The sequence below is a fragment of the Panulirus ornatus genome, chromosome 33, assembly GCF_036320965.1.
Source record: "Panulirus ornatus isolate Po-2019 chromosome 33, ASM3632096v1, whole genome shotgun sequence".
NCBI classification, from domain to species: Eukaryota; Metazoa; Arthropoda; class Malacostraca; order Decapoda; family Palinuridae; genus Panulirus; species Panulirus ornatus.
The window spans coordinates 23736301-23763792 of record NC_092256.1 but is presented as its reverse complement, the minus strand read 5'-3'; the positions used below and the strand labels follow the sequence as shown (position 1 = coordinate 23763792).

General features: G+C 43.4%; 2 protein-coding genes across 3 annotated transcripts; one reads left to right on the top strand and one right to left on the bottom strand.

Moving 5' to 3' along the window:
* Positions 1 to 757: 757 nt before the first annotated feature.
* On the bottom strand, positions 758 to 16774 carry LOC139759672 (dynein axonemal intermediate chain 7-like). The gene is made up of 16 exons (XM_071682076.1): positions 15450 to 16774; positions 14519 to 14705; positions 12053 to 12193; positions 11542 to 11616; positions 10733 to 10831; positions 10516 to 10602; positions 9665 to 9818; positions 8879 to 8937; positions 8055 to 8277; positions 7424 to 7586; positions 7024 to 7147; positions 6424 to 6573; positions 5896 to 5991; positions 4720 to 4944; positions 3809 to 3910; positions 758 to 3007 (listed from the first exon to the last, which is right to left on the bottom strand). Exons 1-16 carry the CDS (start codon positions 15563 to 15565, stop codon positions 2870 to 2872), a joined length of 2139 nt encoding a protein of 712 aa, XP_071538177.1. The 5' UTR covers positions 15566 to 16774; the 3' UTR covers positions 758 to 2869.
* Positions 16775 to 16884: 110 nt separating this feature from the next.
* LOC139759629 (electron transfer flavoprotein regulatory factor 1-like) lies at positions 16885 to 25720 on the top strand. Of its 2 annotated transcripts, none has more exons than XM_071681989.1 (3): positions 16885 to 17025; positions 19025 to 19100; positions 23092 to 25720. In XM_071681989.1, the coding sequence occupies exons 2-3, from the start codon at positions 19062 to 19064 to the stop codon at positions 23329 to 23331; spliced, it is 279 nt and encodes a 92-aa protein (XP_071538090.1). In that variant the 5' UTR covers positions 16885 to 17025; positions 19025 to 19061; the 3' UTR covers positions 23332 to 25720. The 2 variants fall into 2 exon arrangements, with proteins under 2 accessions (XP_071538090.1, XP_071538091.1); XM_071681990.1 differs by lacking the exon at positions 16885 to 17025 and adding an exon at positions 18338 to 18359.
* The last annotated feature ends 1772 nt before the right edge of the window (positions 25721 to 27492 follow it).

Below are 27492 nucleotides of genomic sequence, written 5' to 3'. Positions count from 1 at the left end.
TAGGAAGGTCAGGTACAACACGGTGGTGTAGGAAGGTCAGGTACAACACGGTGGTGTAGGAAGGTCAGGTACAACACGGTGGGTGTAGGAAGGTCAGGGTTACAACACGGTGGGTGTGGAAGGTCAGGGTACAACACGGTGGGTGTGGAAGGTCAGGGTACAACACGGTGGGTGTGGAAGGTCAGGGTACAACACAGTGGATGTAGGAAGGTCAGGGTACAACACAGTGGATGTAGGAAGTCAGGGTACAACACGGTGGTGTAGGAAGGTCAGGTACAACACGGTGGGTGTGGAAGGTCAGGGTACAACACGGTGGTGTAGGAAGGTCAGGGTACAACACAGTGGATGTAGGAAGGTCAGGTACAACACGGTGGTGTAGGAAGGTCAGGGTACAACACGGTGGTGTAGGAAGGTCAGGTACAACACGGTGGATGTAGGAAGGTCAGGTACAACACAGTGATGTAGGAAGGTCAGGTACAACACGGTGGATGTAGGAAGGTCAGGTACAACACGGTGGTGTAGGAAGGTCAGGTACAACACAGTGGATGTAGGAAGGTCAGGGTACAACACGGTGGGTGTAGGAAGGTCAGGGTACAGCATAGTGGATGTAGGAAGGTCAGGGTACAACACGGTGGGTGTAGGAAGGTCAGGGTACAACACGGTGGATGTAGGAAGGTCAGGGTACGACACGGTGGGTGTAGGAAGGTCAGGGTACAACACGGTGGGTGTAGAAGGTCAGGGTACGACACGGTGGGTGTAGGAAGGTCAGGATACAACACGGTGGGTGTAGGAAGGTCAGGGTACAGCATAGTGGGTGTAGGTAGGTCTCGATACAATACAGTGGCTGTAGGAAGGTCAGGGTACAACACGGTGGGTGTGGGAAGGTCAGGGTACAACACAGTGGATGTAGGAAGGTCAGGGTACAACACGGTGGGTGTAGGAATGTTGAAGGATTACATAGTAAGTGCAAGAAGGTTAGCAACACAGGCGAGGGTGGGACAACACGTGTGTCAACAGCTCCCACCAGACGCTCCCGGGGATGAACCGCTCACCGGAATTTTTTCGCCTCGTAAACGATTGATTAAGAGTGACGTCATATTTCTTGTCGGGCCCTGTGATGGAGGCCACAGGTTCCCGCCGCCCCCGCACCTCACACAGAGTGACAGCGCTAATTTGTTCATCATGTGGTTTATGTTCAGCTGCGTCGAGATCAATTAGATAAGGAACCGTCTCGACGTCCTGCTGACGGAGTGCTGGCTGAAGGACGGTAGGTACTGGAGTGTTCCTGTAACAGTACTGAACCTTTGCTTCCCCTCCGCCAGCCCAGCCACACGTCTGTGTATGGGGCCACAGCTGGCATGTGAGGTTTTATCGCCACTATAACCTTAGCGTTGCTCGTAAACTCCCGGCTCGACCAGCCGACCAGTAAATGTCACAGTTGGTGAGTGTTGGCTCCTATCCTGAGGGTCTTTGGTCGAGACTTTTGTTCTGCCTGGGATGTGGTCAGGCAGGTGAACGGTTCTCAGGGTTTCCTGTGGTGGTACTAACCCAGAGGCTGCTACCCTCTTACTGTTTGTTACCCCTGGCAAGGTCTTTAATCTTACATACTGTACATAAACGGTAATACAGGGCAAAGAAATTCTTATTTACGATCGCCCAATAAATGTCAGGACACTACACACTGACAACGTGTGGTGCAGACAGGAACAGTTTGTGTAACTGTACTTAGCCTTTTTATATGTAAGTACCAGCGATATAGAGTTCATTCTGATGCCATAATGAAATCAATCCTCTCGCTGTGCCTGAGGCAGACTGGAAGCTGCAACAGAGCGAGGAGGGTGTAGCGAGAACCCAGGCACGAACGACGCCAGTACGTGTTCCTGATGGTCCACGAGTTGAAGATACAGCAGACCCTGGAGACCCTACAGCAGACCCTGGAGGCCGTACAGCAGACCCTGGATGCCGTGCAGCAGACCCTTCTTATGTAGGGATGTTGTTCTAGTGAACATTTGACAACAATACAGGAAGACCACCGCTGGGTATAGTGATGATTCTCATCGCTCAGTAAAAAAAAAGGTACATTACAATACATGATCTTGCTGCTCCTGTTGTCCCCAGATTCACAAATGTCGTTCTTATATAGCAAGAGAAGACGGTCCAGAATTTTGGATGAGAGAGTAGCGATGGATGGTGGCGCCACTTGCCAGTAACATCGTACAGTTGTTACCAAGTGTGGCTCTGCCTATTCCCAGCATCACGCCCTCGGTGCCACACATTATGTTGCTAAGAAACACATGTGTGACAGCGATACAGTACACATACAGCTATTTCATTAGCTACTTTATTCATCTAAAAACAAATGATAATTATTTTTGATAACGTAAAGGGATGAGGATATTTTTCATACATTTCAAGTTCAGCTGACACTGAGGAGTATTCTCAAGACAACTATATGACAAGTGAACATCTCGATCACCCAGACGAGCCACCTGGAACGTGATGTCAAATTTGTCCAAACCCGACCCTCACCGCTGCCTCTCTCTCCCTGACCCTCACCCCCACATCTTTCTTTCCCTTACCCCTTACCTCGAGCACGACAGTAAGGCCCTTAGAAAGATAATGTAGCCTTTGACCTGACCCTTAAGGACCAGGTCTAGGTCCAGACCCCCACACAAAAGTCGCAGGTTATGCTCAGTGATCATACCGCCCAGCTCCAACATCACAACACCACAACCCCACATCGTACAGTCAGTGTTGTACTTTGTAGTTTAGTGTGGTGGTGCCATGTGGCATTGTGATGATGCTGTACGGTATTTAGCGGTACAAGGCCACACCACAGTAGCCCACAGTACAGCAGCAGGTGGCGCCCTCAGCAGTAGGAGATGACGGAGGCGGACTTGAGCATGTGGTGGACAGTGTGGATGAATGCGGGCGAGGCCGCTAGCAGCGTCTGTCGAACCTCCTCGCTCAGCTCGCCCAGCACTAGTTGGTACAGGTCTGCATAGTACTGCAATCACACACACAGACAAGTCAGTGACCACCGTCATCGGTAGATGGCAAATAGATAATGAGTCTGCCAGGTTACGTTAGGTTGTTAGAACACAGATTAGATTAGCTGTGGTTTGTTCATTTGGCCGGCAAGTCGCTAGAACAAAAAGAGGTCATTAGGCAGGCCCTCAAAAACTAACTACTAAGTGTCCATATTACTAAATGTCTGTCTGCTCATAAATTCTAAGCTCAATTTGCATATTTGTGTAGGAGTATATTCTGCTTTCTGTACTCTGTACCTGTCTTGTAAATATTAATGCTGTAGTTCTATTATATCAGTTATTCCTGTTGTCATATTCAGCCTGTTATAACAGCCTATATACTAATCATGTCTATAGGTATCTTTTATCTTCAAATCAACATATTCGGTCTACCTTTAGTGTCTAATGCCATATCTTTCATGTCTGACAAGTCATTTCCATACACTCTAGAATACTTCCAGTTGTGTCAGTTCGATCATTATTGCAACTTATGAGCCATTGTGATAACTGCATTTATTACCGTCATATTTGTTTGCGTCTGGATTCCTTGGTATCTCATTAGTTGGTATGCTTTAGTCATCCTTGTATATTTTTTCGTTTTCTATGAATATTTACTTTTAGCAGTATAACTAATATATTCTTTGTTTATATTACATTAGTATCATATTGTCACTTACTGTTGCATTTCCATAATCAAACTTTTAACCCTTCCTTCCCTCTTCATTAATTTCTCCCTCCTTCCCTCCCCTTCAACACCATCCTTGTCACCCAGTCCTCACCTTTGAGCTGTCCTCCTCCTTGTTGGAAAAGGACTGGGATATCTCCGTACACTCCAGGACGCACGTCTGCTGCGGTGTGACCAGCACCAGCGGCTGCCCCACCTGCGAGAGGGAACAGGACTCAGCGATTGCTGGGGCTCTTACCTTTCTCAGAGCCGTGTTTAGGAATCGGTAAAATTTTTCTCTTTTTTTCAGTTAGATTCGTTCATATCTACAGAATAACAGCCCCACACTTTAGGTACCCTAGAAGGAAGAGCCAAGCGAGGAGTGCTCCTCGAAGACTCAGGTTGAAGTGTTTGAATGTGTGTGGTTGTAACCAGGATGAGAAGAAGGAAGAAATATGTGATATGATCCGGGAGAGAAACCTGAATGTTCTGGCTCTGAGTGAAATTAAGCTCAAGGGGAAGGGGAAAGAATGGTTTGGAAGTGTTCGAGGGATGGGGTCTGTGGTTACTGTGAGGGCGAAAGCAAAGGAGTAGGTGGCATTTATATTGAAAAGTTGTGGAAATGTGGTAAAGAGCAGAGATGTGAGCTCTAGATTGACATGGGTGAAAATGAGAGTGGTTCACGAGAGGTGGGTAAATGTCATTGCTTATGCACCTAGTAGCGAGAGTAGTAAGGAAGAGAGGTGAGTCGTTGAGGTGAGTGAGTGCTTCAGCAATTTTGATGCAACAATGTGAGTGATTGGAAGTTGTTAAAGATAATACAGCAGAAAGTCGAGAGGGCAGTGGCAAACTTCAGGGATAAGAAAATATATTAGAAGGAAGTGAGGGAGAGTGAGGCGTGTGTGCGAGTAGGGAGAAGGGTAAGTTGTTCTGAGTGAAGGTGGGTCTGCATCATTGGAGACGGACCACTTAAACTGTTGAAGAATCCTCTACTTAAGCCTCAGGAAATAGATAAATTGTAGGCACCTGGCTCTCGTCCGCGGCTAACTTCTTGGTCTTCATCTGGAAGACAAGTTTGTTCTGTCCCGCCAGAAGGTTCCACCGGCTCCAGGCGAAGTGGACAGCTGGGGCTACGAGGGCCATGCACCGGTACAGGTGCTGCTCGGTGGGCCGGTGCTTGCTGGGCAGACCGTCGATGTAGCAGTAGGAGTCGCGGTCAGGAAACAGGTTGATACCATAGAACTGCAGCGTCTGCACAAGTGGCGGAAGGAAGAGTTTGTTGTGATTATGGTTACGTCCGGGGCTGGATGAAGTTTGTTAACAAATGCACGTAAAATTAACAGTGAAAGTGAAGTCTCTGGAATGGGAGAAAATATGTAATGGTAAGAGAGACTTCTGCAGTCGATGAAGATGTCGCTGCAGTAGCAAGTCATTGACGATGAGCAGGTGTTTCCCGGGGTTGTATGGTGTGGTGGTGGTGAAGCAAAACTGAGGCTTTGGTTGTGGTGATGAGGTTGGTGGACTGTATCTGTTTCAGGTGATGGTTTCTACTGATAGTGTTGGTGATGACTCACTCTACCACTTTCAAAACATTGTACTGTAATGTGAGAGGTGGTGGCTACTTCCTTTCTAGTAAGTTGTACAAACCTGGGGCAATGGTTGACGTAGCCTAGATTCAGACTGTGTCTTGTAGATTTTGTGGAAGTAAATGACACTGGAAGCTCTGCAGTTGACATTCAATACGCCTACTTGAGAGAACTGGATAAAAGCTGTACTGAATATAATGCACAAAACTTTCAACCAGCAGTACCTGTCAGTGCACCTTAGGTAGTTGCTGGTCATGGTATGTATGTACAGTACTTTACTCCCGGCGCGTATCCAGGATTTGGTCACATGGAAGGGAGGCGAATTATGAATCATGTAATTTTCAGTGGACAGTGGAGCCACTGCCGCGACCATGATTCTAACTATGCCGATTTGAGCGTGAGCTGATTGTGCATACACAACTATTTATCCTTTCAAGGATTGAAAAGGTAAAATAACTTTAGGAACTACTTATTATCAGTGAGGATTAAAAAATATTTGTGTATGTGTATGACAGGGATCTGACCCTGAAGACAGTCCCTTGGTCTGTATGACATGGGACCTTGAAACAAAACCGTAAAGTGTTAACGTTAATGGTCGTTGGTGTCTTCCACGTACCTTGATGAGGGTGTTTGGCTTCATGGGTTTGCCGTAGAGGTGGGAGAGAGCGGTGCGGGCGCCGTCCTGCAGGTTAGCCAGGCACACATGACCCTCCTGTCGGAGCCAAACACACTTGTAGTCACAACGAAAACCAGAATGATCAGAATGATCATTGTGATTTTCATGAACGTTGTAGTAATATGAACTGTAGTAAAACACAGAGGGAAAAACAGCTTGAACTGACTGGCAGGGTAGCCATGTTGCCGGCGAGTATGTAATCTGCAACTGCATATGTATTTTTCAGCATAGATCTCTAATAAGTTTGTGATTCACTGAATATCTTGGATAGTATGCAATAAGGGAGTAATGACATGAAATTGATGACATGTTTGCAAAGATTTATGTGGTATTAAAGAAAATAGTGGAGGTTGAAATGTATGATGTAATTATTTTGTGGTGTAATGGTTGTATACGAAGATGTTACATATTGTACTATTTTGTACAATAAACGAGCTCCGTCTGTCCTCAGTTTAGTGGTATAGTTACCGTGATGGTGAACTCAGCGACGACCACTGCCGCTATGAGCGTGAGAGAGACTGCGTTCCCTCCCTGGGGCTTGAGTTCCCAGCTCTGGAAGGGAAGGTTGGCGAACCTGTTCATGGCTAGTCCCATCACGCCTAGCCGCGTCGTCCGCACCTGCCAGCAAGCCACACAGCAAAGAAGGATAGGGTACGTATACCATCCATATATAGGCTTGTTCATTAGGCTAAGTAAACTTTATAGGGACAAGAATAATAGCCAATGTGCACTATGCTATAAGCAGGAGACAGGTTAGATCAGTGTGTACATTACGAGCTAGGTTGTATACACCATGTAAAGACGTGAAACCCACATTCTGACCCGATGATGTGTATAACACCTAGGAATATAAAGTAAGCTTTCACCTCATGTCCTTTACATGTGACATGTGGACCTGACCCAGACAGCACAATGATCTACACAACAAATTGACCTGTATATACCCTTACTACACCGACACCTGACCTGCACAACACTCCTATTCTGCATGACCCACTGACTCGCTAACCCTTTGACCTACAAAACCCACTGATCTGCATGACCCACTAACCTTCATGACTCACTGACCTGCATGACACACTGGTCTTCGTTGTATTTGACATCGTGGAAGTACTCGTTGGACCAACATCGCTTCTCCTCGTCCCACAGCACCATCTGTGGCGGCTCGAACCAGAAGGCGGAGTCGGGCAGCCTGGAGGCGAGACGACCTGCTCTAACTGACGAAGAAACAACGTTATAGGACGACGTAAATATTCCCGCTCTAAAACTTTGGTTAAATGTAACAAGAGGTCTGAGAGGCTGGAGGGTTTTATAAGTTATTTTTAGTTAGGACTTAATCATTAAGGTTTGGGAGGCGCACCACGCCCCATCTAATGGTGATGCGAGCTTCACCAAGACCTACTCAATGTTGATAATGAGAGTTTCAAGCTGTACATGATGGTGACCAAGAACCTGCCTCAGGACCTACTTGATGGTGATCAGGAGCAGCTTCTGCAGCTCCTTCTCGAGCTGCCGCATCTCCTGCTCCACCGCCTCGGGATCGCGACGACGCTGACCGGCAGCCTCGGGCGCCGCGGGTGGGTTGTACTGCGCCACCCACGGTATGCGCGTCACTGTACACACCTCCTCCACTGGTGACGCAGCCACAGGATGATTGATATTGTTACCGACATGACGAGTATGACACCCGGTCATGGAAGGTACGACTCAGTGGTCATGACAGTCGTGACACCCGGTGAGAGGGATTGGTGTAAGCCAGTGATCATAACATGACACCCGACCAGCAGGAGTATATGCCATTGGTCATAGTAGCTATGATATCTTGTCAGGGGAAGTAGGAGTCTATTCATAACAGTGTAGTGGGTCATAACCCGCCCAGCCCTCCCTAGCCTACCCAGAGTTATGATAGCTCAGGAGCCACCTAACCTTGCCCTGGCGTACCCTGAGTGATGGTACAGTGGACCAGAACCCACCAGTACCTGCCTTAGCGTACCTAGAATGATGTACAATGAATCAGGACCACTAAGCTAAACCCTGTTGTATGTACCCTTGATGCTGGTGCAGTGAACCATTACCCACCCACTCCTACCCTAGCATACCCTGGGTGATGGTACAGTCGGCCATGACTCGCGGCTGCGGGGGCACCTCCAGCAGGTCGATGGTGTACACGCCACCCTGAATGCGGTATCGACGGAGGTTCAGCTCGCCGGGGGCTGTCTCGGTGAAGTGGGGCGGCCGCTGCTTCTTGATCACCGTCGGCGGCGCTCCTGTGGTAGGCAGTAAAGAAGAGCGTATTTGACTATGGGAAGGATCTCTACAACATATTTAGGTAATGCAACACAGCAGAGAGACAACTGCATACGTTAAGGTTAACATCTAAGATTATTTTGTCTGACAGCAACAGGAAGGAAGGCAAGGTACCATGCAGGAGTGACCACTAGGTGACAGTCAGGTGTTGGTACTCTGGCATTATCAAAGTATAAGGACATAAGATTCTCTCTCCGAATTATATGGTCAGGAAGTACTGTACGTGGACTCACCCATTTTGTCCTTACTTTCTCCCTCGCCCTTCCCGCTGCCCTGGTGGGGAGAACAGTGAAATGTAGAGGAGTTTGGTGATGTGCAGGGATGCATAGGTGTGTCTGTGGTGATCAAAGAAGTGTAGAGGGGAGCTTGGTGATGGGTGTTGCTGAATCTATAATTGCAGTCAAATAACTACATATCATTCGTGGTCAAGAGCATGCACAGACAGTTTAATCTTATTACCTCTTAACTTTGGTGTGAATTTGTGATGATGATTTGTCATAGAAAAATGAACTAGCATTATGTGGATAATTGCTGGGTAAAAATCTTTCAACCCGATGAACTCTCAAAATTGGACCGGGAGGCCAGGAAAACAAATGGACAACGTCGTGTGTTTTACCTCCTTCGGTGACGGGTGGTCGTCGGTGGGCGGCGCATCAGTCCCTTCCATGGTCTCATCTGCCGGGAACAACACCACCTCACTTAACACTGTGGAAGAACTTGAAGAGAAAGTTAGTTGTATGAAGATCTAAATATTTGCCTCAGGAAAGAACATGATTCAAGAGCTGAAGCAGTGAGTGAAGAATTAGATTTATAAAGTGAGAAAGTTGAGTAGCCGAAGAAGGAAGGAAAATTTTGGCTTTTTAGAAAGACGAAATTGGCGAGCAACGACAGGATAAAGGCTTCAGGCGAGAGAAAATCAGAGTTAACCTGGAAGCCTATCAAACATTTCAGCATTACGTGAGAGGCTGTCTGCACCACGTCTGTCCTTGGAAATGAAATTGATGGATTATGATAAAATTTTGTAAGCAGTGATAGCTAACTCCCTTACATGATCATTTCATGAAAGAAATTTACCTTTTACAACTAATTTACTGTCCAGAAAATAGGTTGAATGGCGATACAGTTATAAGAATCGTAGCATACGACTGTGTGTACTGCTGGACAATCTAGAAGCAACACCAACCCAATACGACAGTCATAAAACGCGCCTAGTAATCGCCCATGAGACAACGCTGTACTACCCAGCACCGTGCATCTGTATGCTATGGCGAACTACACGACGCTAATGTAGATCACGCTACACTGTGTCAAGCTACACAACACAAGACCACACTACGCTCTGTCGAGCTACACAGCACTGGACCATGCTACCTTACCGAGCAAGAAGCAGATGGCCACTCACCGAGTAAGCTAGTCTCTTTCTCTGGGACGTTGGGGCTGGTGAAGGTGCGCGCAAACTTGGAGTAGTGGTCGTATTCCGTCCTCATGACGCGCACCACACACTCTAACTCCACTAGGTCGGCCGGCAAGGTGAAGGTGAATCCCAGCTCCTTCACCTGGAGAAGAATGGCATGTGAGGCCTAAGAACGAGAGGTGTGAACTTATAAGATTGATATTACTGGTTACCGCAAGCTGAGCTTCTTGTTATCAAATACGCTAAGCTGCTGTTGCGGGAACCACAGTTTTGGTACCAGGTTTGCACAATGACATTAAGAAGGAAAATGGATTATGTAAGAATTTGTCAGTAGGCGCAAGACGAATGAAATGTCAGTGAAAACATTTGTATAATTTCATATCAAAAAGTACACTTTCCACTGCTGTATTGGAAGAGCTGATTATTGTTTTTCCTAAGCATTAAACTTAATGTTATCTCGTCTGTACTTAGTAACCGTGAGCTGGTTTGCTATGAATTATATGGGCTGCTGGCATATCGACTGCCGGAGGAATTAGGACCAACTATGTCAAGTTTTAGATAACCACCAACCGGATACTCTTGAACACCTTCATGTGTTCAGTATAATTCTAATACCATTACACGCTACCACTGTATATATGTGGCCTTTGTGACTGTAGGTAATATAGTTCAATGTACAAGTGATTTATACAAGAGTTGGGAAGATTGTATCATACAGATGAAAAAGGTTATATGATTAAGAGGAGTCACTTCTCGCTCTTCCTGTACTTCAGTCCGCTACTTCCCTAAGTAGCCTACCTTGATCTCTGGTGACATATCCTAGTTCCATTGCTACCTACTTCATGCCAGTTGTTTTTAGGTGACCTGGTGGTGTTGCTCCAGAGGGCCAGGGACACGAGCGGGGATGACGTGAAGAAGGAGTACACCTGTGTCGGCCATCATGATAAACCATACGTTAGACAGGCAGGCCAGTATCGTACGTCAGGCAAGTGGATTGGAATTCACCGTAAATCACGTATCGTATAGGCGATCTGGACGTAGTACCGAGACACTTACCATGGTCTCATGGTCGAGGTAGGGGCGGAGGTCCAGCAGCTGGTGGTACGTAGCCTGGTCCAGTTTATCCTTTTGCGCCTCCTGAAGCTCCAGCCAGATCTGCAAACTCACACAAGTCAGTGCCAAGCTCCTCACCTGGGATACTTTAGAAGCTTTTGCAACAATAGGCTCTCACGCTATTACACTGTTCACCTGGGGGACCAGGATGTTTAATACTGATGTGAGCGATCTGTGTATTGTTGTCCTGTATTACAAGTCCTCCTCACAACCCTTTAGTCCTCCTCTCAATCCTACAGCCAGCACAACTCTCCATTCCTCCTCACAACAGTCCAGCCATCGTCACGACCCACTGATCTTCCTCGCAACCCTCCAGTCTTCCTTACAACACACCAGTCCTTCTTACAACCCTCCTCGTCGTCATCACAACCCTCTATTCCACCTCAGAACCTTCGTCTTAATCAGAGCCATTTAGTCCTCTTCACATCTCCCTAGTCCTCCTTACAACCCTCTAGTCCCCCTCACAACTTTCTAGCCTTCCTTACCACCCACCAGACTCTTTTACAACCCTTCCGTCTTCACAACCCGTCGGCCCTTCACACCTTTTTCGTCTTCCTCACAACCCTCTCGATCTCCACACAACCCCCAGTCACCCTCGCAGCCTCCCTCACCTCCTCTAGACTTCCTAACAGCCCTCTAGCCCTTCACGTAACCCCGAGCCATCCCAACAACCCTTCAGCCCTCCTCACCTCCCTCCAGTCCCTCCTCACCTCCCTCCAGTCCCCCCTCACCTCCCTCCAGTCCCTCCTCACCTCCCTCCAGTCCCTCCGTTGCTTCTCCGTGGCATCCCTGGTGTCTTCCATTACGCCCTCGAGTTCGGAGATCACCTGAAGAGCACAAATGATATCATATATATTAGTTCGCAAATATTCTTTAAAAAAGATTGTGTGACCGTCAGAGGTCAAAAAATTAGCGATGAAAAAAAAAAAAAATGGGAATATAATGAATCCCTCACCAGTGCCTGAGCTGTAGGTGTGCAAAGATAAACAAGTGCAAAAAAAAAAAAAGGTAATTGTTTCATCCGAACAAAGTTCATCTCCCTGTCTTTTTTTCTAAATGGATTAGTTTATAAAACTAATTAAATCAACGGACAGTCGTAAATATTTTTCCCTTGAGGTCGGCAATAATGATAACGTGTCCCCCAGAAGACTGAAGGAGTCTGTTCCATGGGTCAGGAGATACTTGTGTCTTGTGACACTAAGTTTAAATGACCTAGCGGGCTCTGGCTCTAGCTGTCCTGGTCATAGGAAGGTCACTACTCACGTGGATGACCTGGTCCGTCCTTGCAAGGCAGCCGTGGAGTGTGGCGGAGACCGGGTCGGCCCGCCAGAGGCTGAGGTAGCGGTTCATCTCGGGCACGCTCGTGGGATCTGGCACCCCGTCACAACGCATCATCCGCTCCCACTACCGACACGACACATTTTATCACTTTACCCATATATATATATATATATATATATATATATATATATATATATATATATATATATATATATATATATATATATATATATATATATATTGTGGAGCATCGCTCGCTGTCTAAATATTTTACAGCGAGGCTACACAAACATTATTGTAACTTCATTACTTATAATCACTGAGTGCATAACCATACTAGTTACTCTGTAAACATCCCTGTATATCTACCACCCTGTCTATCTAGATGTGCCTCACTCTTGTGCTTATCCAAAGTGAGGAAATATCAAGCCCACTTTGAGCTTAACCTCTGTTATGATTAGTTAAGTAGTATCATGACCTTCCAGCAGATAATCTCGTCATAGACCGTCAGGTGGTCTGGTGTCTGTCTTTCCCATGTACTCCCGCTGGAGATGCTGTGAATCCGAGAGTACTGAGCACCACTTGCCTCTTGCTGAGCACCACTTTTCTGTTACTGAGCAGCACTGGCCTGTCAAGGGATATGTTAGTCTTTGCTTCAGCCGCGAGGCCTCACCTCTTCCTCCAAGCCAGGTCTGGCCTCAACTCCTCTTCCAGGCGGCCAGGATCGGCATCACCTTCTCCGGGCCAGGGCTGCCCTCAACTCCTCCTCCAGGTCAGGGCTGACCTCTGCTTTTCCTCCAGGAGTGGCTGTAGTACAGAGGTTGGAAAGACTGATGCCAGAGTACACATAGGCCTTCTTGCGGTGGTGGCACAGCGGTGATTCCCACAAGAATGTTCCAATGCCTTACAAATAACAGAAACAAGTGCCAGAGTGACTGCCACTGGTGTGGTGGTCTGAACATTCCTTAACTCATCACAGGGCAGCCACGCTCCCTCCCCCAAGTGAGTCAACAGTGACGACCCGTGCAGCTGTTGTGGTGACGTCAATCCAGCGCCGCACCTCTGTGATGATCCAGCTGCTTCGTCTAGTTATACTCCTTGAAGGACCCTCGTTTTTTTTTTTTCGGGCTAGCTCGCCTATAGCAGAAGTCATCTACACTGTCCACCAGTTGTGCTGAAGCCTTGCACTAACAGTGCTGAGCCTAGCTAGTGTCTGCAGCTTGGTAGTGTAGAGTGGACTCATGACTCAGCACCCACCCACCCGACCTGGATATGGCGGTCTTCCTCTTAGCTTTCTTGTCATTGTATTGGCGAGGGACGTGACTGGCGACGCCATCCCTTCGTGATACGTGGCTGTTTTCTCCTCTCTCTCTCTTTCTCTCTCTCTCTCTCTCTCTCTCTCTCTCTCTCTCTCTCTCTCTCTCTCTCTCTCTCTCTCTCTCTCTCTGGCAACGTTGATGCTGGCACGCAGTCTACACACGCCGCTGGGGTAATCCACAACCCTTCTGGCCTGCTGCCCTTTTGACTACTGTTCCTCTGTTGACGAGGACCGTGTGTTTTTCAACAGTTTCTCATACATTGGTGACAGCATCTCGGCCAAGGGTCTGGTCTCCACGCGGGGTTTATGGACGACCCTTTCCCTCCCTGGGCTTGGTACAACGTACCGTCACCTCCACAACCTCGGGACTCCCGGCTGGTTGTGAGGCGCGAGATCCTCCTCCTCATCTCACAAGTACGAAAGATCATCCACCTTCCAACCCGGACGAGGCACTCTCCCAGTCACCTGCTTGCTTCTGCTCATTCAAGGTATCCAATCCACATAGCAGCTAGCCTGTGCCTATGTTGGTCCTGGCGGCTATTTGCTTTGTTTATGTAAAGTTCATGTTGGTATCAAATATTTCAGTTGCACAGCCACTGACGTGTCTCCGTATATATCTTCACTGAAGTTCTAAAAACTTCTCATTTTTGTTGTATTGATCTCAATTTACTTTGCTGTTTATCTCTTGATTTCTTTATATTCCTCATCACATGTTTGCTATTTTAGCACGAAAGTGATATACACATATTTATATTCTTTATTGGCTATTATTCACTGATGTACTCTTTACTTTCATGCTGAGCTGTGTCGCACTGCCTATACCCGAGGGTATATCTACCTGTAGTGAGACAAAGATCACTGTGTCGCTATTGACAGACTTCACCAACTCGTTAGTTTCTTCCTAGTTGCCGACGTCGACAGAAATCTCTCTGTTGACCACACACCGTCTACCCCACGTCTTGGCTCGGATTCAGCAACTCTCTCTCCACCCCGGGTAGGAGAGACCGATTTCTAGCGTATACATAGACCTGACATAGGTCAGGGCTGGCCACAGCTCCTCCTCCAGGTCAGGGCCGGCCTCGCCTCCAGGGCCGTCATCACCTCCCCCTCCGGACTGGAGCCGGCCTCACCTCCTCCTCCTCCTTGATGCGGTCCCTGGTCAGCTCCATGGTCATGTCCAGGTGTTTGGTGACGGCAGCTGTGGCAGTCAGCTGGAGGGAACGCTGCCGCTGCTGCTCCCGCCGCTCCTCCGCCCGCCTTGCTGCCTCCACCGCCTCCCGCTCCCTCCGCGCTGCCGCCTCCTCCTCCTCACGTATCCTGGGAAGACACAGAACCTTAGCTTTACGTATCCTAGAGAGACAGAATCTCAGGTTCATGTGTACTGGGGAGTCGGAAACAACCAAATGTATCCTGGGGAGACAGATACTCAGCCTCATGTATCCTGGGGAGATAATATCAACCTCATGTATCCTGGGGAGACAGATAGCCTCCTGTATCCTAGGGAGACGATATCAGCCGCATGTATCCTGGGGAGACAATATTAGCCACATGGACCCAAGGGAGACAGAGACAGCCTCATGTATCCAAGGAAAACAATATCAGCCTCATGTATCCAGGAGAGAGAGAGCCTCATGTATGCAGGGGAGACACATATATTCAGCCTCGTCACCTGGGAGTGTATGCGCACCTCTTAGCTCACCTGGCCCCTAACATGCTCATTTGATATGCTCATCTACGCTAACATGGCTTCCCCATGATCACCTACCCTCTCTTACACTCAGCTCAACTTTCGCACGTTCTCCTGATCCCCCACACTCCTCTGGCTCCCCCCCACCCCCACCCCCCACGCTCTCCTGGCCTGTCTAATCTTCAGCTGGACTCTTCAACGCTCCTCTGACACACACACACACACACACACACACACACACACACACACACACACACACACACACCTCACGTAGCCTCTCATGCTCACCCGGCCTCCCTCACGTCCACCTGGCATCTCGTACGCTCACCTGGCCTGAGTTGACCTGCTCTCATCCACCTGGCTCTCACGCTTACCTGGCCTCCTCAGCCTCTCGTTGCCGCCGCTCCTGCTCGAGTCGCCGAAGCTTCTCCCTCTCCTCCTTGCTTAGCTTCCTGGTGCCGCTCTGTGCCTGGGAAGAAGCCAGGACCATCCTAGACGTTAGCTAGAGCTATCTAAAGTCAGGGGAACCATGTAGGGAGGACAGCTGGCAAACCTAACTGTTGTTATAACCAGAACCGTAACGAGGATGGGGCGACCTGGGTATGTGTTCCGGACGTAAGGGAGACGAGGTCGTAATATCTGTATAATCATATGAAACACAAGTTCTAAATATCTTTATTTCAGACTAAATGTTTCTGCTCTGGAATTCCTTTGATGTGCATTTAAAGAATTAAGACCATCGGTAAATTCATTTTACCACGTAGCTCTTCACATCATTACACTGAAAATTGAGGCCTTACTTTTATTGGAAATAACAGTAAGTCTTACTTGTAACAGCATTATAGATATATTTTCAACAATTAAATCACAAGTAAAACATAATCTCAGTATAGTAATATGCATTGGATAAATTGAGAAAGTAATTTTTCTAATTTCCTTTTGTTATGGAGCATCCCGGGTCAAAAACACAAGTTCTGGCAACAATATAAAGCAAAGTGGCGTTGATGGACGAGGGTAGCGCCACTTGAAGGAGGACGCAACACCGTGGAGAAGCAAGAACTAACAAAGTATGGTGGCCAGCAATACTTTGCCACGTATACTCATCAATGTTGCACAGACCGACATGAGTTGCTGTGGATGTGTCACAATGTCACCTATGTGGCCAACTGTATTTCATGCTGTGTATGGGTGTTACTGCGCAAGTTGTAGGTACTTTGTTTAAATAACATAAAAGAAAATGCATTTTCATCCAGTCATTTACAGCGTGAATCTAAGGCAAGGTAATCAGTTACACATAATCTTTCCCTGAAAAAAGATCATTGCACTGTTGGGAGCTATGCAAAAATCTGGTATGACACGGAAACGACTGTACATGTAAGTCTTCATATAGATTATAACAGGAACTGGTGTAGGTCAAAATTAAACCAAGTAAATGCATTTCACAATATTTTGCGATCATTCTAGAATTTCGGGGTAGTTCTACAATACCAACACTGTAAGCTATCACAAACTTAGGATCTTTTGTGGGTATTTATGACTATAAGAGGCCAGAATTTTAAACGCTGATTTGAGATATCTACTTATTCTTTTTGTCATGCCTGTTTTTCTTTTTTTAATTTCGTAAATATAGACGGTAGCAATGAATCATACATCTCACCTTTGGTGGCATATTGTGAACCGTGTTGAATCAGGGCGGACGAGGGTCAGTAATTTCCTTAAACACTGGCTGTCGCCTGTAATGTTTGCATTCGATGAGCCCAAGTTACAACTAAGACTCACCCAACAAGCGTCGCCGTTTCCATGGCAACGTGTTATGCAATGCGTTACTCGGTACGGCCGACAGATGGCAGCACCGGAACCTGTCTCCGATCAGCTGTTCCTGCCAAACAACAGTACGATACATTGCTCTAACCATTACCTAATAACGTCTTGCAAGACCAATGGGAAAAGGTAACTACTGAATTAGTTTGGATTTAAGGGTCCAGAGGCATCAAATGAACTGATTTTTGGGAAATGGCTTCTTGATAATGTGCACATCATTCAACATTATGTACCTTTTCGGGTAACCTTTGTTCTGTGTGGTTGAGAAGCATTGCTTATCAGGTGATATGGTTAAATGGTTAATAGACTTTGGCATTATGTTAAGGTGTTACCTTTGAAATTAGGCTGTTTCTTAACTGCCTCAAGAGTGAAGTTGTTTAGGGCAAAGGCGATATTAAGATGAATATCAACAGAAGTCATAATCAATCGATTTGTTGCATTTATGAAATTGAAAAATATGGACGCGCGTTTTCTAAGATTATGGCTGGTGTTCTGCTCTTATCGAATCATTATTGCCACCGTAAAGACTGATTTAAGCGATCTTTCTATAATAGATTTATTGGTAGTGCAAGGGTTATAATTGAGAAGTATTACAGCTACTACTTACTTATCTTTCATAGAGGTATCTTTACTATGAGGGAGACGTATTACAGCCTCATTTGGTATGTATATCATCAAATGAACTGAGTAAAGCTCAGTAGAATCCGAACAAGTGCCAGGTGAATATCTTTTGTCAGCCATCCTCAGGACGGTCATTTTTGTAATGTCCTTGTTTATAGCTTAAGGACATTAGACAATGAAGTCAGGGCTGGCAAGGCTTCCCTCCTCTTCATTTACTGTTTGCTAGAATTGATGGAAATTGTTGCCAATGAGGTATTTACATTTTTAACTTCATTTTGCCCTTTACCCCACAGTTTCCCACTACTTCGTAGCCATGCCCTCATTACAAAAACGTTCAATTTAATGGAGTTAGAGGTGCTACACCAAAATTCCACACTTGCTGTTAACTCTCACGTTGCAAGAAATCCAATGGTGCCAGTGTCATCGCAGTTTGTCATCAAGAAATTGCACATATATATTCTTGAAATTTACCAAATCATTTTCACATCATCAGAGATGAATTTGGAATGAGGTAAAAGTTAAGTTGGTAAAAGGGATATTAATACTGTAGATAAAAGTCTGTTTTTGTTCTACACTGCTATTATTTTTTACTATCAAGTGATTTTGATCTACAATGCTTGTATTGTATTTAGAAATTAACATTTATAGCTCATGAATTTGAACATAACCTGGTAAAAGCAAATTATGGAAGCAAGTATTTTAGTTGATTGAACTTAAATTTGTACAAAACCACTGTCATCCTTATACCATGTAGAGTTGATAGAGTGTGATTTTTTACTTGTAGATCCTCCTGCTCCCTCTGGGTGAAGGCCTCACAGAATGGAAGGGGCTATGAAGTAGAGGTAATTTATCAGATGAAAGTGAGCTATATCATCTGTACAGAGATGTTCCCTCCCTCCCCCAATGTTTTTCAGGTTGGGTTTAGGATTGTATTATGATCTAGTCAAAACTACCCCAACCCACTCTAACTACATCAAAACATTTGAGCAGTTATGACATTTTTTCACAAGTATTATTTTGGTATTAGTTGAATGTTGCATGAACAGTCTAAGACACAACTATCTTCCTGTTTTGTCTAATGATTAGTTAAACCAATCGAAACCTTATGAGACTCAGCATGTGGTTGGTGGTTATACCAGATTAGTTGGAGGTTTAGGGTTCCCATTCGGGTAATATTTTGTAATTTGATCATAATCATTGTTCATGATTTGGAAACCTGACTTCTGAACAATATTCAGTGTGGAACGAAATGAAGCACCACTGAATGGTAAATGATGAATTAGCAACTTGTTTCAGTGATACCAGGCCTGCCACCTGTACATAAGTGTCACAGACATGTATGTAGATTGGCTTAACCTTTCTGTTGAGTTTTCACCAAAGTCAGGGGAGATAGTTGTGTCTTTGTACTCTAAAGAGAATATTGTTCTTATGGGTTTCCGAAAGTAGTACAGCTAATTGTATATTTCATACTAATGATTATTGTTTTCATCCTTTTTTTATATTTCAGCTGGGAAGTAGTTCAGCCAAGAACATAATTTGCAACCATGTCATTGAGGTCACAAGTAATACAGCTCTATAAAAATGTAAGTACAATATATACTGTACCTCCAGCTTCTGACTACTTAATGCAAGTAAATGTGTTGTGTTTATTAGCAAGTTAGTTTTGAATTTTTCAAAAATAATATTTCATTAGATGTGTACTTGATACTGGTAATTTTGTGAATATATTGTAGATGTGAACTTATTCACACTAGCCAATTAGGTTAGTTGAAGTGGATATATTTAAGTCTTAAATGGGCAGTCTTTTATTGGTAACTTATCCCTTGTAGAGTAATGATAATCTTGTATAAGAATCATACATGAAATTGAGACTTAGTTGCTGCTGGAAGCACTGTTGTAGGAGACACATTCTGTTCAGTGCTTTTGCTTACACATTTACACAGCAGATCACTTTGTGGTCTGACATTTTCTCAGATGCCACAGTCTCTTCAGAAATTTTAATTTTTTACTTACATATTGTATATTTTCTCGTATTCTTTTATTTCTTCATTTGGAAATGTTTACTTCTAATTGAAAGCCTGTTTCTTTCTCATTCATTACTCGTTTATTTTAGTGCAAGCGAAATCTCTTTTACTGTAGTCAAAGCATCTTTTAGATTTTGTCAGTAATTACTTTGTCGTAACATTGAGTCCTTGATTTGAAAGGTGTAGATTTGGGTGGTAACTGAGATGTGTTTGGAAGATTTTGCATGAACAACCTCACTCTGAATGCAAAAGGTGCAACCATGCAACATGATAACTATAATTGCTACCATTATATCTTCTCCAAGGTGGTGTTTTTACCTACTATAGTAAAAAACACCCCATGCTCTCTTTGTGGATCATAAGTCTCCTTTGATTTCATTTGGATCAAAAATTTCTCTTACCTTCATTTTCATTATTATTAATTTGATCGCCATTTCCCACTCAGCAAGGTAGCGCCAGAAAACAGAAGAAGAATGGCCCATCCACTCATATACACATAAATGCCCATACATACATATACATATCAACATATACACATTCATACATACACATACACAGACATAGACATGTTTACACATAAACATATTCAAACTTGCTTGCCTTTATCCATTCCTGGCGCTACCTCACCCCTTAGGAAACAGCATCGTTACCCCTTGCTTCAGCAAGGCAGGGCCAGGGAAACAGACAATAAAGGCCCCATTCGTTCACATTCATTCTTTAGCTGTCATGTGTAATGCACTGAAACCACAGCTCCCTATCACATCCAGGCCCCACAGACCTTTCCATGGTTTACCCCAGACGTTTCACATGCCCTGGTTCAATCCATTGACAGCACGTCGACCTTGGTATACCACATCATTCCAATTTACTCTATTCCTTGCACGCCTCTCACCCTCCAGTATGCTCAGATGCCGATTGCTCAAAAGTTTTTTCACTCCATCCTTCCACCTCCAGTTTGGTCTCCCACTTCTTGTTCCCTCCACCTCTGACACTTATATCCTCTTTGTCAATCTTTCTTTACTCATTCTCTCCACATGTCCAAGCCATTTCTACACACCTTCTTCTGCTATCTCAACCACACTCTTTTTATTTCCACACATCTCTTTTACCCTTTCATTACTTAATCAAACCACCTCACACCACATGTTGTCCTCAAACATTACATTTCCAACACGTCCACCCTCCTCTGTTCAACCCCATCTGTAGCCCATGCCACACAACTATATAATATTGTTGGAGCTACTATTCCTTCAAACATACCTATTTAAGCTCTCCAAGGTAACACCCTCTCCTTCCAAACATCCTTCATCACTCCAGAACCTTCGCCCCCTCCCCCACCCTGTGACTCACTTCCACTTCCATGGTTCCATTTACTGTTAAGTCTGCTCCCAGATATCTAAAACACTTCACTTCCTCCAATTTTTCTCCATTCAAACTTGCATCCTAATTAACTTGTCTCTTAACCTTACTGAACCTAATAACCTTGCTCTTATTCACATTTTCTCTCAACTTTCTCCTTTCACACACTTTTCCAAACTCAGTCACCAACTTCTGCAGTTTCTCACTTGAATCAGCCCCCAGAGCTGTATCATCAGAGAACAACAACTAACTAACTTCCCAGGCCCTCTCATTCACAACAGACTGCATACTTGCCCCTCTCTCCAAAACTCTTGCATTTACCTCCCTAACCACCCAAACATGTTGTACAACCATGTGGACATCACACAACCATGCTGCAGACCAACCTTCACTGGGAACCAATCGCTCTCCTCTCATCCTACTCATACACATGCCTTACATGGTTCTTTAAAAACTTTTCACTGCTTTTAGCAGCTGACCTCCCACACCATATATTCTTAAGACCTTCCACAAAGCATCTCTATCAACCCTATCATATGCCTTCTCCAGATCCATAAATGCTACATACAAATTTATCTGTTTTTCTAAGTATTTCTCACAATTTTTTAAAGCAAACACCTGATCTGCATATCCTCTACCACTTTTGAAACCACACTGCTCCTCCCCAATATGATGCTCTGTACACGCATTCACCCTCTCAATTCACCCTCCCATATAATTTCAGTAATACTCAACAAACGTATGCCTCTGTAGTTTGAATGCTCACCTTTATCCCCTTTGCCTTTGTACAATGGCACTATACATGCATTTAGCCAATCCTCAGGCACTTCACCATGATTTATACATACCCATTCTTTGACCAGATCTTTCTCCTGCAAGTCATGGGATGATCACTTCTGCTCTGATGCCTGTTGCATCAGGGACATAATATTCTGGGACTTGAAACTCCACCCTATCCTGGGATTTGACACCATTTTCATTGCTGCTCAGAATCACTATAATCTCTTCTTGGTACAGTCAAGCACCTGTTCATAAAAAGATGGTTTGCTGATCTGACTTCTACTCATGAATCTTAGGTCATCAGCCAAAAGCATAAATTCATCCTTTATGCCTGTCCTCTGACTCAGTCAGTCTGTAATCAATTCTCCAATTGATACAGCTACTTTTTCTTTTACTTCAGTCTCTTCTGATTCTTCGTTAGATGATTCTGCTTCTAGTCATCTTTCCACTTCTCCTCCCAGTGAATCAATGCTCTCTTCTATACTTTCCTTGCACAGGTGTCTTTTAAGTACTTTCCTAGCTTCAGTTAACAAGATGTATGGGCCAGATGGCATACCTTCCAGAGTCATAAGGGAAGGTGCCTCAGAAGTAGCTCCAAACTTTGCTTTCCTATTTCTCCTTTGTCTAAGAACCCAGACTTTTCCTTCTCGGAATCATGCCTTGGTGCAATCCATCCTTGAGAAGGGAGACTTTTAATACTTGCCCATTCCAGCTGTATACTGCACACTTGCACTTTCAAGCATTACCTTAAATACTTCCACTCAGCTTCCTTTCCCCAAAATTCATTTACTCTTATCTTATGCCATTCTTCACTCAGTATGTCTTGATATCTTTCCACACATATCTTGCCACTTTTCCAGGCTCACTCACTTTCACCATATGATTCATACATTAAAGCCTCTCCTTTTAAACTCTCCATAGACCTCTGAACTACCCTTCACCTCTTTTCAGCTTGTTCACACCAAGCAACCTCTTACTGCACCCATGTTAATCAGCACATAATCCAATAGTGAAGCCTCTTCATCCCCAACCCCACTCTTTCATTTATGCTCATATATGCACCTTTGTATTGTATTGACAGTCACCAGTCCTCTTTCAGCAACATTTTTGCATACACAAGGGATTACATGTCCCTTCATTGCCTCTTCAACCACAATTGCATTGAGAACCATATTTGATTGTTTGACAACTCCTGTTGCACTCACTCAGCCCATCCCAAAATACACTCCAAAATCTTCATTCCTCTCACAACCAGTTGTATAAACATTAATAATCACCCATCTCACAAAACCTTCTTTCCTTCAGGCTTATGTCAATCTTGAACTCACTCCCTGTAAACTGAATTAATTCTTTGTACAGAGTAATACTTTTTATTTATTCATTTGTCACAACTTTTGATTCTTTGTCACAGTTATTGTATCTTGGACGTGAGTATCCAATGGGGTATGAGTACTTCAGGGAGAAACTGAAGAGGGCTTTCTTGAAGAACAAGCATGTCACTGACCCCGAACAGATCAAGATGATGATTGGACGAGGAGAGTTTGTCATTAAGGAAATAGAGGCATTGTACATGTTGCGCAAGTACAGGACAATGAAAAGAAGATATTATGATATCCAGAATGATTGTAGGATCAACAAAGATGCACAGTGATTACTACCAGACTTAATGGATTAAGGAAAAAAAATTTCAGCAGACACCCTCACAAGCTTAAGAGAAACACAACTGATTAATCACATGAACAAGAATGTAATAAAGATCCACCTCTTACAATTATATATTAGAATTTAGTCATGATGTGAATTTCATCTGCTTAGTGGCTACAGGAACTATCTCTAAACTTGTTATGGTAACTTATTTATATATTTTGGATGCTTTTAAGAATAATCTTATACTGAGCAATAAAAAGTATTACTTTCTTGGTATTCTTCACTGTTGTTTACTTAGCTGTGGAAATAATGAAACTGCTTGCAGTATTAAGCTTTATATATATAGCTTTAGTCCACAGGAAGCTGTTGCCCACACTTTTTTTTATAAGGTTCACCACAACTTTACTAACCCAGTCATCTTGAATTTGAAAAGCTTGATTAAGAGTTTTACTGAAAACTTTAGATGAATCCATTATAGAAAGCATACCTCAATTTGTGTTTTAAAGTTCATGTAAATTATTTGTGTGCATCTATGATTCTTTTGTTGATGACGCAATGAAGACTTGGCTGTGAAATGATGGTGTCCTCGCTGCAAGTCATGCTGAGACCATTTAGTGTACAATTAGACAATTTTTAAAGCGAGAGTTTCCCCTGAATTTTCTTGTGATTGTATATAATGTTGCTTAGGTTTAAGTAAACTATTTTCTATATATTAACATAACCTATTTGCAATGCAAGATGTTACCTGTGTATTAAAGATATATGTTTTCCATGATTTTTTTAATATTCAGTGATGCTTTCCTCTTTGTGCTGGCTGTAGTAAATGTATTAAGGTTATGGAGTTATCCTATGGTCCTCAATTTTATATTACTGAATGCTGTTGATATTGAAATTTTGTGTGCAGATGATTCAATAGTGATGATAAATATTGTAGAGAGGATTTTGGATTGGGTTTACAAATGTAATTTGAGTAGAATCAGTTTTGATAAAAAAAAATCCATTAGTTAAGAAAAACTGACCTTAAGTTGCTTTAAGCTTGAAGTTATTGTTATGAACAGGGCCAGTTATTAAAGAGCAATAGCTTGCACTACAAATTTATATGTCCATATTTCTGTGCCTTTGACGGTGCTCTGTTTTTTATTTGAAGCAGAATACACCACCATATATTGTAGAAGTGCAGTTTCAGTTGATTTGTACCACATATAACTGTTATTCGATGAAGATGGCTTTTGAGCTGCATTAGGAAGAGTATTTTGGGTATTCCAGTCAACAAAATGTCACTCTTTACACATGCCTATCACCTAAAACATATCATGTAGTAGATATACAGTCTACATTTGTGTTTGAATGGATGGAGTCCTCATATTCATATAGATAGATAATCAGAGAAAGTGGTATTAATCATTCAGAATTTTGATGAAAATGGTTGAGGAGGAAGTACTGGATATGGGATTTAATCCTAATATACCATGTTTTATTGATATCTCCACATCTTTAATAGAAATCCTGATGAAGCTGGATTGATAAAGTTTACAAGAAATATTTTAATTGCCCAAAGAAATTTAACACACTTCTGGACAGTTATTAAACTTTCAGGCGGGGAGTGCAGGTTATCCTATCAGTTTTATCTTATGTCACAAATGAACTGCAATAGTTGTATAAACAAAAGCATGTCATGTGGAAGATGAAAAATGGTTGTATTATCTGCTAGACATCATTGATATTCTTTAATCAGTTGTTCTGAGATAGTACAGTGGACTCAGGCTGGTTCTTAGACCACAGCATTTTAGACTGGTAATCCTCATAGCCAGTCCTTTAAGGATATAGGCACTCCAGAGTTGCATTTGCTGTGCATTTTTGTATTTCAGATTATAGAAAATCTGGGCATATTGTCAAATAAATGTCTCATGCCCATAGTTCAGTGTACTAAAGGTTATAAGTGCTTGATATATTGACAGATGTAGTACCCAGTATATTTGAAATGCAGGATTTGCAATTTTACTTTTATCTACTGAATATGGGGATATTGAATTGCCTTGTCATGGTACACACCCCACTACATATGAGAATTTGAAGTTAGTAAAGACAAGAAATGTGTGATTTCAGATTTAGTAAAGACAAGAAATGTGTGATTTCAGACTTAGTAAAGACAAGAAATGTGTGATTTCAGACTTGTTAGGTTCACAGTATATTAACCAAACCTGATGCAGATGCTTTAGTTATTTGGATAATGTTCTTGAACTTGTTGCTTGATCCTTAGCATGTGCAGCAGACTCTCCAGGAGGGGCCAAGTTTACAGGATAGAGGTATACATTTACTGTACTGGGTCTAGTATTGGTTTATTCTTAGCATAAAGAATAATAAGATGGAATAAAAAGGTGCTTATCACTGCTTGTAAGAATTTTATTTAATACGGGTTTGCCACCATATGAAATACATGAGATTTGTCAATAACAGTTTAAGCCACTTAAGAAAATTCAAACTTTTAGAGAGCAATGTAAGGCAGACATTTTGGAGAAAGTCTCGTTCATATGATCAGTTATACCAATAATTCTTTGTAGAGTTGAATAGCAAAAGTTTTCAGTGTGGATTTATTGTCCATGTCATTCCTTGCCCTTAGAGTTCAGTAGCTATACAAACTCTTCCCAAAACATTTCATTTATTCATTGTAGCATTTATTTACTCATGCAAGCATTGAGGGCCTATAGAAGAATGCATGAAACATTTCCTGAAGCACTTTGCAAAAGTTTTTAACCCAAAAATTGATATATATATTTCATCTCTGCATAATAAGAAATGGGAATGTTTGAGAAAAATACTAATTTCCTAATGAAGACTATTCTGAGAAAAAGTAAAACTGGGAAATGGAAAAAGCAGTGATGTATATATGAAAAAAATTAGTAGCAAGAAAAACAAATTAATATGAAAGCTCAAAATTTTCTGAGGATACAAAGAAGTCCGATTATGTTTAGGAGGCATGTGCGAGCTGAAACAGGTTAATAGCTTACAGAGTTTTGTGCTGAAAAAATCATTGGTGATCAAGAATGCCTGATGTAAAAAGAGGGACATTCCTAAGTATAAGTAGGTGAGTAGGGTTGATGGAAAATGGACATTATATGATTATATATTAATTGATAGGCATGCAAAAGAGGTCCTTGGATGTGAATATGTTGAAAGAGGCAGTTGGTGGGATATCTGAGCATTACTTGGTAGAAGGGAAGATGATGGTTTGTAAAGGCTATAGGAATAGAGGATATGATAAGGGTATGAAGATAGTGAAAGTGTGTAAACTTGGAAAAGAGACTAATGTATGAGAAGTAGATACCTGGAGAGATTGATTGAAGAATGGCAGGTGAGAGAGAGAAAGAAGCCATGGGAAGGGGTAAGAAATGAGAGGTATTTAGGGGAGCACTGCTTACATGTGTAAGAGAAGTGGTAGAAAGTGAAAGGTGAACAGGTGAAAAAGGGTAGTCAGTAGCGAGGTGAGGAAATTAAGTTGCTAGTGAAAGAATAGAGGTGTGTGGGTGTTCTTTGCAGGGAAGGAGTATAACTGATTGGAAGATGCTTAAGAGAAAATGGCAGGAAGGTGCAGAGACTGAAAAAGTCTTATCATTTATAGGTGAAGGGGAGTGCAATTTAAACGAAGAATGACTTCCTCCAAGTTCATTTCCCTGCAACTTGGGGTAGCACAGCCTTGGAGCTGCAGGATCTGCAAAAGGGGATTCTGGGGCAATTATAAGATGGATAGTAGTGATGTTTGTGATTATTTGTTACGGTATCTACACTCCGGACACGAAGAGACTTGAGATTTATCAGAACGCTGTAAATCATTACCTTAAGTGCAACAAGATATTACTTCAACTTGCTTATTTTCTTGAACTTTCTGTAGTATCTTGAGTATAACAAGAGGCAATTTCATTTCTCGGTTGTCCTGCCAATAGGGGAGGAAGAATATTTCCCATGTATTCCCTGCGTGTTGTAGAAGGCGAATAAAAGGGAAGGGAGCGGGGGGCTGAAAATCCTCCCCTCTCATTTTCTTTAATTTTCCAAAAGAAGGAACAGAGAAGGGGGCCAGGTGAGGATATTCCCTCAAAGGCCCAGTCCTCTGTTCTCAACGCTACCTCGCTAACGCGGGAGATGACGAACAGTATAGAAAAGATATATA